Source organism: Populus euphratica, unplaced genomic scaffold (genome assembly GCF_000495115.2).
Source record: "Populus euphratica unplaced genomic scaffold, PopEup_1.0 scaffold31.1, whole genome shotgun sequence".
NCBI lineage: Eukaryota > Viridiplantae > Streptophyta > Magnoliopsida > Malpighiales > Salicaceae > Populus > Populus euphratica.
This window is the reverse complement of record NW_011499850.1, coordinates 4,147,582-4,159,885: the sequence shown is the minus strand read 5'-3', so window position 1 is coordinate 4,159,885 and position 12,304 is coordinate 4,147,582. Positions and strand designations below refer to the sequence as shown.

At 33.2% G+C, this 12,304-nt stretch overlaps 1 protein-coding gene across 8 annotated transcripts; it reads left to right on the top strand.

Moving 5' to 3' along the window:
- The first annotated feature begins 2,742 nt into the window (after window positions 1-2,742).
- On the top strand, window positions 2,743-11,316 carry LOC105121289 (uncharacterized). Of its 8 annotated transcripts, none has more exons than XM_011019877.1 (10): window positions 2,744-5,761; window positions 5,844-5,945; window positions 6,143-6,295; window positions 7,221-7,384; window positions 7,580-7,727; window positions 8,047-8,169; window positions 8,260-8,347; window positions 8,600-8,711; window positions 10,373-10,817; window positions 10,937-11,316. In XM_011019877.1, exons 1-9 carry the CDS (start codon window positions 3,383-3,385, stop codon window positions 10,383-10,385), a joined length of 3,282 nt encoding a protein of 1,093 aa, XP_011018179.1. In that variant the 5' UTR covers window positions 2,744-3,382; the 3' UTR covers window positions 10,386-10,817; window positions 10,937-11,316. The 8 variants fall into 8 exon arrangements, with proteins under 8 accessions (XP_011018184.1, XP_011018179.1, XP_011018181.1 ...); XM_011019876.1 differs by lacking the exon at window positions 8,600-8,711 and having other exon boundaries at window positions 2,745-3,030; window positions 3,289-5,761; XM_011019879.1 differs by lacking the exon at window positions 8,600-8,711 and having other exon boundaries at window positions 8,306-8,347.
- Window positions 11,317-12,304: the final 988 nt, after the last annotated feature.

The window sequence follows — 12,304 nt, the reverse complement described above, 5'->3', positions numbered from 1 at the left end:
CGTTGCTAGTGTTTTGTCTGGGTATTATAAATTTTTTTCAATATTTGTTTTTACTTTTAAAAAAATTCAATTATAAATTGAAAATATATTTAATTAAATGAATAAAAAATTATTTGTGATAATAAATAAAAAAATTATTAATTTTAACTAAAAATTAAATTAAAAAATTAAAAAATAAATATTATCAAGATATACAACATTGCAAGATGGATAATAAGTTTAGTCATGTCTAATAACTTTATTTCTTGTTTAGTTTTAGTTTTTAATTAAATCATATAAGAGCTAACTTAATATGAATCGGTCAATTTCATGAGTTTAAAGATATCCTAAATAATTAAAAAAAAATATGTCTTAGCATTTAAAAAAAAATTAAGATGAGAATTTAAAAAAAAATAGTGAGATGACATCAAATTGGATTGACCCCAATTACCATGGGATTTCGGTCATGAACTTCATTAAATTTAATAATTTTATTATTTTTGTTAATTATTTTTATTTAATTACATGATAGAAAAATACTCATAAAATCAAACATTAATGTTAAAATAAATGTTTATTTGAGATCATGATAAAACAAATAAAAACAAATCATGAAGTTTATATTTCAACAAGTTTAATATTAAAAAATAAAATAAAAAAATATTTACACAAATTTAATAACCAAAAAACCAGAAAAAATAATATTGGGTTCAATGTGTAAACTCACCAAACCCATGTATCGTGTAGCCCATGTTAGCAAATTAAAATCACGAATCAAGTCATATAAACTCCATTAGAATTAATAATTTGTTTTATTAACAAAATTATTTTTTATTTAATTATATCATAATAAAAATAGATAATTACAAAATCACACACCAACTCAATAAAAAGATTTTTAAAACAAATCTTGATAGCCTTATAAAATGCAGAACGAAATAAATTATAAAACTCAATTCTTAACAATTCCAATATCAAAGGATGACATTAAAACAAATGAATTTAACAAAAGAAAAAAGAAAAGTTAAATTCACTATATCAACACAAACCAAATCATGAACTCTACTCAAATTAACAACTTATTTTTTTTGGAATTATTATTTATTTATTTATATGATAACAAAAATAAACAACTGAAAAATCAAGCACTAATCCTATACCAAAATTTTTTTAGACCATTATAATTTCATAAAAAAACTAAAAGAAAAAACTATAAAACTCAATTTTTAATAAATTTAATATATATAAATCAAACTTGCTAAAACCTATAAATCTAGTCAACATGCTAAACCTACATCAATTTAATATATATATATATAAATTAAACTTGCTAAATCCATAAATCTAGTCAACATGCTAAACCTACAAATAAATTCATAAACTTTTTAAAATTTAACAACATTATTTTTTTATCTTGTGAACTTGGATTTTTTTATTTAATTATTATCTTAAGAGTATATTCACCACTTTACTATAGTAATGCAATAAAAATCAAAATTACAACAATACCTCTGAACATAAAGCTATTTATTTTCCTACAAGATTACTTTGGTAAATATACTCTTACAAGAAAAGACCTAAAGACTTTTATGCCTCTAATGAATTGCCTTTTAAGTTATATTTGTTTCTTGAAATTCACTTTCTGAGAACGCACTTTTCAAACTTCTCTGCGTTTGTTTGTCATTAAAAAAGTTGGTTAAAGGAAAACACTTTCCAATCAAAGAAAAATTTGACTTGGTTTCCAGGAAAGTGTTTTTTAAAACAATTTAGGTAGAAAACACTTTCTAGAAGTTATGAAAAATTTTAAAATATCATATTATTTTCTTATTGTATCAAATTTGATCTTTAAACTCTTGATTGATATATATATTTTGTTTTGAATATTTATTTTTTAATTTTATTTTTAAAAATTTAATTTTGGTTCTCATTTTTTAAAATTTTTATTTGCTTTTCCCTTATTGAAATTTTTTATCTATCAAATTTGGTCCTCGTTCCTTTAATTGTTACTTATTTTATTTGAAATAATTTATGAAATGTTAATTATTATTATTTTAATTTCTTCATCTTTTTTTTTATATTTAATCTTAATTATTTTGATTATTATTTATTTTATTTGAGATAATTTATGAAATTATATTTTTTTAATTTTATTCTCATTCAAATTTTTAATTTGTAAGATTTGTTCCTTATTATTTTAATAAACTTGATAAAAATAAAATATTAATAAGGTATTTTCCAATTCATTTTCAATAATACCACTAAATATCAAAAAATAATTCACTTTTTAAAAATTTATTTTTTCCGGAACTCACTTTCTAAAAAACAACATTTTTGCAAACAAACGGAACCTTAAATTTATTTATAATTATAATAATTAATTAATGAAACATGAAAAAGGTATTAAAAAGTGGTAGATTAATGTTTTTGTTTTTGTATTTAAAAATTATTTTTAAATATTTTGATTTATAATTTTGAATTGTTAAGATGTACTATCAATTTTTTTTAAATAAAAAATTATTTAAATATATTCTTAAACAATTTTTTTTAATAAATATTATCATATTCCTACAGGCTCTTTAAAAAAGGAAGGTAGATTATTATTATTACGGTCCAACCAACAAACGCTCCGTATAACGTGAAAGGTAAGGAGTTTTGAACACGCAGCATGCATATCGTGTCCAGGTGGCCACCATCGCCACCCTCACCCTCCAACTCCAAGAATTTGGCCTCTTCCATGTTGAAGAACCTTTATGTTCCAAAGAAAAGTAACGAAAACAAAAAGGGGGAGGCTGCCACGTGTGACACTACCTGGCAAGCAGCCGTTGCACTCTCTCTCTCTCATCATCACTGTCACACCACAAGCCAACCCTCATCCTCAGGCCTCTCTCCCTCCATACCCCATCCCCAATTTTTTCCTTTTTTTTTTTTTTCTTTTTTTCTTTTCTCTGAAATTCTGAAATCCCACTAAACCAATTCACACAACACACCAACATATTTTTAATCCAATCTTGGAAGAACCCTATTTTTCTTTTTTATCTATTTATTCTCCAGGTATTTTACCTTCTTTTAGAATCTAGGACTTCTTTCTTTCTTTCTTTTTTTTTTCCTTTTATATTACACGATCGAATCTGGGTTCTTAAGGGAGGGCTCTTTTTGATATTTTGAGTTGTTTAAAACAGTAGTTTCTCTTGGTTTAGTTTGTATTCTTAACATTTAATTTAGGGTTTCTTTTTCTTCGTTTTTATTGGTGGGGTGGTGGTGGCATTAGTTGGAAACGACTACTGATATGGATGGTTTTGATGATTTTAGGGTTTTTTTATGAGCTGCCTAATGAAGAATCAGTATTGTATGCATTCAAGTCTGACAAAGCTGTGAGTATTGATGTGTTGTGAGGTGATGATTCATGTGTAATAAAAGAATTGAATGCTTGAACAAGACTGCTAGTTCTGTTGATAACCAGCAAGCCTTTCACTTTATAGATACACCAATGTCTACCACTAATTCCACAGCTGGTTCCAATCCTGGTTCAAACGATGATACTCCCCGTGTTAAATTATTGTGTAGTTTCTTAGGTAGCATAATGCCTCGACCTCAAGATGGCAAATTGCGTTATGTGGGTGGAGAGACGCGGATTGTGAGTTTGCCTATGGATATTAGTTATGAGGAGTTGATGAGTAAAATGAGAGAGCTTTATGATGGGGCGATGGTGTTGAAGTATCAGCAGCCTGATGAGGATCTTGATGCATTAGTTTCGGTTGTTAATGATGATGATGTGACTAACATGATGGAGGAGTATGAGAAATTGAGTTCTGGGGATGGTTTCACCAGGCTTAGGATTTTTCTGTTTTTGAATACAGACCAAGATGGTTCGGCGCATTATGTTGATGGGGATGGGAGGGAGAGCGAGAGGAGGTATGTGGATGCGCTGAATAATTTGAATGATGGGCCTGATTTTAGAAGGCAGCATGCTGACTCCCCTTTGATTGGTCCAGTTGATGATATTCATTTACAAGAACAGTTTTTTAATGGATTGAGTCTTGAAGGTGGTCTCCTTAGCCAAAGGAGTGGTGAGATGCCAATATCACAGCACAACTTGCATCATGTTACTATTGCTCCAAGGTATAATGAAATGGAGAGTTCATGGAGCCCTGCATATTATTCTCCTAGGCATCATGGACACCATGATCCAAGATCATTATCAGAGTTTCCAAATTCACCCCCTTCTTCGCGTTACCGTATGCAGTTTGGGGATTTACCCGATAAAGGCATGGATAGAATGCTTGAAGAATGTGCTCGGTCGCAGCTAAATCAGCATCCCCCTTATGACCACCAGCCACAATATTCCGAAAATGTAGTATGGATGCCTGCCGGAGGCGTATGTGGTCATAAGGGTGGTTTTCCTGGTAACTTGCCGCATGGTCCCGGTAATTTTGAAGGGAACATTGTTTGTGAGCACTGCAGGGGGCTATTCCCAAGAAATCAACTGCATTTCGAGCAACCCAGCATGGGAAACGGAGTCCCTCAGGTTGCTAATCCAGGTGCTGACTGTCCTCCAAATAGGGAGACTTTCATGCTAAACGCAGATGCAAAGGCGCACTACCCAGTCTATCCCAGAGAGCTGAATGATCCCCGAGCTGTCTACAATGACACTCAAGGCCATGACAGAGGATGGATTGTGCAGCATCAGTTGAGTCCCTGCACTGATGAAGCCAGAACACATATCTCTGGCGCCACAAGATTCAATGATCAGTACATTGTAGATGGTCCAGGCATGAATTATCCCCTTGGACATGGAAATTTGGTGGATGGTCATCATATGTCCTCGCACCACCAGCCTGGGCCTGAATTGGGCAACGATATTTTTCACGATCAAGGTGCAGTTGCTGTCCACAGCCTACACGTTTCACCTCCTGAAGAACGTTCAGTACAGCATGGGAATTTTCCCTGCGGTTATGGGCCAGAGAATCTTCATTCATTGCCACATGGACATGCACATCCACAGACTTTACGGAGAAATGTTCAAAATCCAGTGCATGGAACTCCTCATGAAGCGTCCAGTGCAGGTCTGCAGATAAATGGTGCTGTTAACCCATCATTTCTTAGTGGTAGTCAAAGGAATGGCATTGGCATAGATAGTCAGCAACCTTGGGTTGAGTCCTCTCAGAAAATGCTTGTTTTTGATGGGACAACTTCCTTGGAATATTCTTATGGTCACATGTTGAAATTGAATCCAAATACTTATGGGCTAGAAAATAAGCAGTCTTTTCCTCCAGAACCCATTCGACCAACACTACCGCATGAAATGCTAAACTCATCTGCAAATATAGCTGCTTCTGGCTACAAGCCTGAGTTATGTAATAACACTGTTACCAAAGCATCAAAGATGGAGGGAAAGATCGTCCTTGGCATAGAAAATCACGCAAATGGTGTAGGGAAGGTTGAAAACTTGGATGTGCCAAATGTACCTTGTCCGGAGCAGGATATGATTGCTGATATTAATGGCCAGGCAGCATTTCCTGAGTCTCTCAATTCCAATTTCTTGAGGTTAGTTGAAGAAAGTGGCGATACAGTTAAAGCGGGAGAAAAAGATCCTTCTTCTGTTCTTGGAGAACCAAATCTGTCAATTAGCCGTATGAGTTTCTTACCTGATTTAATTGCTTCTGTAAAGAAGGCAGCACTGGAAGAGGCTGAAGAGGTGAAAGCTAGAGTTGAAGAAAATGCTGATCCTGCAAAGAATGATTTAGCATCAGGAGAAATAGATGATAAGGAGCCTGAAGCTGTGGTGAGAATGAACTGAACTTTTATTTGCTCAAAAAGCATTTCACAACATGCTATCTTTTTCTAATGCGTTGCATGTCTAGCAGAACACTCATGAAGAAGCAGAGCTGAGCTCTGACAATGAAAATATAAACAACAAAATTGAGCCGACAAAAGCCGAGGCAGAAGCAATAGAAAGAGGATTGCAGGTGCCCACGTGCTGTCACATTCACATCATTGGTGTTTTAATGTTGCATATTCATCTTATTTATTGTTCCTTGCTATCTACACTTGCTTGTTTTGTTTAATGTTGCATATTCATCTTATTTATTGTACCTTGCTATCTACACTTTCTTGTTTTGTGTGTTGTGTTGTGTTTTTAACAATAGGTTGATTCTGTGTCCAGACAATAAAAAATGATGATTTGGAGGAGATTCGTGTACTAGGCTGTGGAACATATGGAGCTGTTCATCATGGGATATGGAAGGGATCTGATGTGGCTATAAAGAGAATAAAAGCCAGCTGCTTTGCTGGGAGACCTGCTGAAAGAGAGCGCTTGGTAGGACCCATATTCTTCTGTTAATTTTTCGTTTATATTATTAATCATTGCCTTGTTCTGGAAGATTGACTTAGTCTCAGGTGACACAATGTGTTACATGTGCTCGTGCATGTGCATGTGAGCTAGTGTTACTTAAAAGCAGTGTTAAAGGGATGCTTGTGGTAATTTTGGTGTTGCTGGATCATGGTGCTTAAAGCAGTGTCTGGGAACGGCATTGACACCTTGTTTCTCAAAAATTTGAATTTGTTTTCTTAAAATTAATTTTGTTTTATGTTTTCAGATCGTTTTGATGTGTTGAGGTCAAAAATGATTTTTCAAGAATAAAAAAAGTATTATTTTGATGCATTTCTGAGTGAAAAACACTATGAATTGCAACTGCTGCCACGCTCCCAAACACCCCTTAAATATTGATGTGTGAGTTAAGTTTACCTAGAATAACTGTTAAAATGGCATAATTAGTTTGTTTGAAGCTAAAGAAAAGGGAAATTGAATCATGACCTTTATAACGTGAAGTTGGTGTTTTGCTTTGAATATCTTCTTCTTTGTTCTTTGATACTTGTGTATGAATTGAGGAAGGAGCAAACCTTTAGTGTGTGACTATATTATACATATTTGACAACGTGTATAGGAGATTTGATGCATTCATGTCTCTTATTGATGGCAACTTCACCAGATTCTTTAGAGTTTCTTATTCTTCATCTTTCCCATTTTTTATGCATATATTCAATTATGCCACGACCTTATAGTGTATCTTTTTGGAGAGGAGTTGATATTGTGCATCTCAAACAGTTTTCACTTATGAAATTAATCACCTGCAATAATTGTCTTTGGATTTGATGCCAAATTATAGTTGCTAATATGAACACACTGTATTGTAGTGAATTGTTGATTGATGTTAATTATTGCATTAATGTTGCTTTTGTAGATTGCAGATTTCTGGAAGGAGGCTTTGATATTGAGTTCATTACACCATCCAAATGTTGTTTCTTTCTATGGTATTGTTCGTGATGGCCCTGATGGATCATTAGCAACTGTTACTGAGTTTATGGTTAATGGATCTCTGAAACAGTTTTTGCAGAAGAAGGACAGGTAACCATGCTGTTCGTGATGTCATGAGTTTGCACTTTTGAATATTCTATCTCACGCTGTTAGAAGAGTTCTTATTCTTTGTCAACTGTCAATGAAGCTTGCTTTACTAGTAAAACTTAATTACTTGGGGGGAAAAGATAGTATACAAACAAACATTCTGAGTTAGAATCTGTAACACTCTAATATTTTGAACAGAACCATTGATCGTCGCAAGAGACTCATCATAGCTATGGATGCTGCTTTTGGAATGGAGTATTTGCATGGGAAGAACATTGTTCATTTTGATTTGAAATGTGAGAATCTGTTAGTAAATATGAGAGATCCGCAACGGCCAGTTTGCAAGGTATGCTGAAATAGAAATGATTGTAGAACTGAGGTCTAAATTTGGGTTAATCTCTTCTTCTGTTAACCAAGATTCATTTTATTTCTCTGTGTTGTCACTGCTTTTTTTTTTTTAAAGTGCTTTTAACGGCCAGCTTCCTGTAATTAAGTGGACAACAGTTGAAGCATGGTGTTTTTTTCAGCTTTTGATGTTTATTTGGTGTTCAGCTCTATGAATTTCCTGGCTGATTCATTTCAAAGTTGTAGTTTATGTTCTTCTAATAATGGTAATCATTTCTGAAGGGTGTGAATTTTGCATCTAACACATTTTGCATTCCTAGATTGGTGATCTGGGCTTGTCAAAGGTGAAACAACACACGTTAGTTTCAGGTGGTGTTCGTGGAACTTTGCCCTGGATGGCACCTGAGCTTTTGAGTGGCAAAAACCACATGGTAACAGAGAAGGTAATATTATGTTCAGATAAAAATGCCTAAACTAATTTTTCTTTCCTGTCTTGGCTAGTTGAGGTAACATTTTATTATCTTGTGTTGTAGATTGATGTTTATTCATTTGGGATTGTTATGTGGGAATTGCTTACAGGAGAAGAACCTTATGCTAACAAGCATTGCGCCTCCATAATTGGTAAGCATCCATGTTTTTGTATAATGAATAAGGATATCAATTGCAATATAATTTATTTTTCCATATACTCATAGGAAAGTGTTCATTTATCAACACATGGATGGAAGATTAGATTCTTTTAACCTGGGTTTTCAGATGTCTTGCTCGTCGAGTGTAATTAAAGGACTTTGAACCTGAATTGTTGTTACCATGTATTTTTGGATAACCATGTCTCTGTGCAGCATGAACACTAAAGAAGCATGCAATATCTAGGTGATGAAGAATCAGGAAAGCCAATGGAAATTAGGTTATATCCTGGTACAGGCTTCACTTTACAAATTCAAGACATATTTGGGCATGGGTCAAAATTTTGGATGCCTACAGGGTATGGTGTTTTGAATTGCTCTGGAAACTTAGCTGCTTAATTCTTTTCTAGATGAAGTTAGTAGTAGTGATGAGAAGCGAGCAGATATTTAAATTTCGAGATAAGAAACCATCGAAATGAGCAGAAAAGAACAAGAAACAAAGCTCTCACAACTAAAGAGTGTTTGAATCTTGAGTATATCAGTCAGGGAAACACCTTTAAATCCCTTGAACTGCACCACATGGATGCAAGGATGTTGTAGGAGCTGCTAATTTTTCTGCATTGGAGCATCTTCGTGCCTTTCTTGAGCACTTTCAAACCAATGAATATGGTTCTCCATTGATTTATTCTCAATGAGTGTCATCACCACCTTCCTACTCATACACATTTTATATGATCTTTTTATTCATTTAAATTTTCACCTTAATGCTCATTTTAGGTTTTACTCCATGTATTTCATGGACATATTACTTTGACATCGCCAGCACTACTACATGCAGCTTACCTGACTATGCTTTTTAATGTTTATACAGAAGTTGTCTTTAAGTTTAACAGGGATTTAGATTCCATAGTTCTCCAATTTTATCTTTCCTTTTTAACCACTTCACTCTAATACTCTGAATAATGTCTCTTAATACATAATAAAGCACATAGTTCTTGGCTTTTGCATTTCCTTTATTGCATGTGGGGACCTGGATGCTCTAGATATTTGACAGCAGGCTTTTCATAGGGTAAACCAATGGGTTTCTGATTTCTAATTTATGTTTATTGGATATTTTAACAATATTGAGCTAACTCTGGTATATTTTTAGTGAGGGCAGTTTTTCATTGGTCCCTCATGCATTCTGTGTTGATGACTGACTGGTGACTATCAATGGACTCTGTTTTAGTCTCAGCATGAGTGACCAGTCGATGAGAGGAAGACTACTTTATTCTATTCTTTCATTCCCATAGTCCTTTTTAGAACTGCTAGTAGTTCACAATGTGAGAAAGAGAAATTGAAGATCATAGGTACCTACTGACAATCTTCCTTGAGATCAGAAGAAAGATATGGGTTGTAAATAGATGGAGCACCATGACCTCTAAGATTTATATGTACCATGTCAATGATCTGTTCTTATGTCATGTGAATCAACTCTAGAGTTGGACCTGAATTGATGTTATATATTTGTGTGCGTGTGGGTATAAATCAGACTTGGACTAATTTATTCGTATGGGAAACAGCAAGCCTTGTTGCGAACAAAGAAACCACAACCTAAACTGGAAAGCAGACGAGTTGTCATAAAATATTGAGAGCTTATGTTTATCGTGCATTTTAAGTTTTTTTCTAAATTTAATGGTGCTCTTTAATTTATTTTTCCTCTAGCTTGCCCAGGTGTTTATGGCATAGGTTTTTGAAGTTGTTCCAAGCTCTTCAGTGGAAGCATGTATCTATAGATTTTCCATGCTAGTTTTTGAGTTAATAGCTGAGTCAAGGCATCAGGAGATTCCATGTCATATCTGCAGAAGTGTTTAGAATACCAGTTTATGCATATGGCTGCTCTGAATTTTGCACTTGTTATTTTTTTTTTTAACTTTGATAAGCGAGAGATATTTGTACTTTAATTATGCCAAATTATGCCGTGATTTATTGGTGTATTTGATTGTTTTTTGTTTGCTTGTTTCTTCCTTCTGATTCTTAGGAGGAATTGTTAACAACACATTACGTCCTCAAATTCCCACATGGTGTGATCCGGAGTGGAAATCTTTGATGGAAAGTTGTTGGTCCTCAGATCCATCAGAGAGACCTTCATTCTCAGATATTTCTCGGAAACTGCGGAACATGGCTGCTCCAATCAACGTGAAATAATTCCAGTTCCGAGGCGGTCAATTTTCTTTTCGCGATTGTCATATTGGCAGAAAAAAGGGGAAATAGAAGTTAATAAATAAAAAAGACTTCTCCGTCTAATGCCACCTTACTAGTTCTGGAATATTTTCAGGCTAATATTATTATTATGCAATCATGAATCTGTCATTTAACGTTGCTATGAACGAGGATTGTTCTTTTCAGAGTGCAGTTATAAGCACACCAGATCTCACCTGGAAGCATACATTATACAAAGAGGGCTGTGGATGTACAAGCGGAATGTAAGTTATCCTTTCAGACCTTGTGAATCTATTGTTCATTTATCAAAAAAAAACTGGATCACTCCTTTCACATGAATTGGTCTCTATGGAAACGAAGTGATTTTAACTTTCTCATGCAGGTTTTTACTTGTTCGAATCGATTGAAATCATTTACCTTGGGCAATTTCTACTATTATATGATGTTAGACGTGTATATATAAGTGAAATCATAATCAAAGAGTTCCAAGCTATATCTTGAGTGAGAGAACGTTGTATTATGCTTTGATTTTGGATGGAACTTGGAACAATTTGTTATGAACCTTTTGCATTACCTTAATTCTGTTCTTTCAAAATTACACCCGGACAAGTCTTATACATGTTTAATTTATGATCTGGAGATGTAAAATGTACATGATTAACGTATGAGAAAGTACTTGCATTATCGCCATGATATGTGCAATCCAGCTCATTAAACAAAGTACGAGTTGATGAAGCTAGAAAAGATGTTCCTCATTTTTTAGTTCATTTTGTTGTTTTATTTATATTGTTTAATTTTATCTATGCAGTTCATGGATTTTGTTTTAGTCAAAATCAAAAGAAATTGGAAAATGAAGAACTGTGTTGTTTAATGAGTGTGAAATGCATGGCTACTTTGTGCCTTTCCATGTTCCGCATTCTCTTACTCTCACCTGGCAGTTGGATGCAAGTGAATGTGCTTCCACCTTGAGTTTATTCCCATTCCCTGCATAAAGGATTCAAGACATGGAAAATTGTTATGCTTGATGTCTTTCAGCTAGGTTTATTCTGGAGTTAAGATTAGAATAGCACAGATTGGAAAATAATTCGGTAGAAGTGTTTCTACTAGTTTGCTTCCCAAAATCATTTGGCAGAAAAATTAGAAAAGAAAATGTTGGAAGAAAGGTATCAAGCCCCGTTGAATGTTATTTAAAGGGATGAAAAATCAGGGGACATTAGGTCCCGTTTGTTCCTCTTTCAGTTTTTCCTACATGAGGTTTTTAGTTTTTAAATGCAGATATCCAATGGTCTTCGGACTAGATCTTTTGTTAATGTTAATGCTATGCCATATTGTGAGTTCAATAATTATTTTTTAATAAAATTGAGTCAATTTATGTTAAAATATTAAATTTATATTTTTAATTATAAAACATTAACAATTCCATAAAAAAAAGCACAAAAAAAGATAAAAACAAATTTACATTAACCTATGAATCACATGATCCAAGTCACGAGATTAGATTATAATAACATAATAAAAAACAAATAAAAACAATTTATGAATCATAATTCTCAAACAACTTAATATTGAAGTATGAATTAAAAAAATCAATTAAACATACATAACAAATTTAAATCAACCATGATTAACCCGTTAAATTTATTATGATTTGGGATATAAAACTGAGATAATTTTAAATTGAAATAAATTATTGAGTCTAATTATTGGTAAATCTAATATTGAAGAAAGATGAAATTAAAAAAAAAACTAA

What these genes read in the sequence shown, in the direction of transcription:
- LOC105121289 (XM_011019876.1), top strand. Translation starts at nt 3,383, where the DNA reads ATGTGTAATAAAAGAATTGAATGCTTGAACAAGACTGCTAGTTCTGTT. An exon ending in ACCACATGGTAACAGAGAAG is followed by an intron (nt 8,170 to 8,259) that starts GTAATATTATGT and finishes CTTGTGTTGTAG; the next exon opens with ATTGATGTTTATTCATTTGG. An exon ending in GCATTGCGCCTCCATAATTG is followed by an intron (nt 8,348 to 10,372) that starts GTAAGCATCCAT and finishes TCTGATTCTTAG; the next exon opens with GAGGAATTGTTAACAACACA.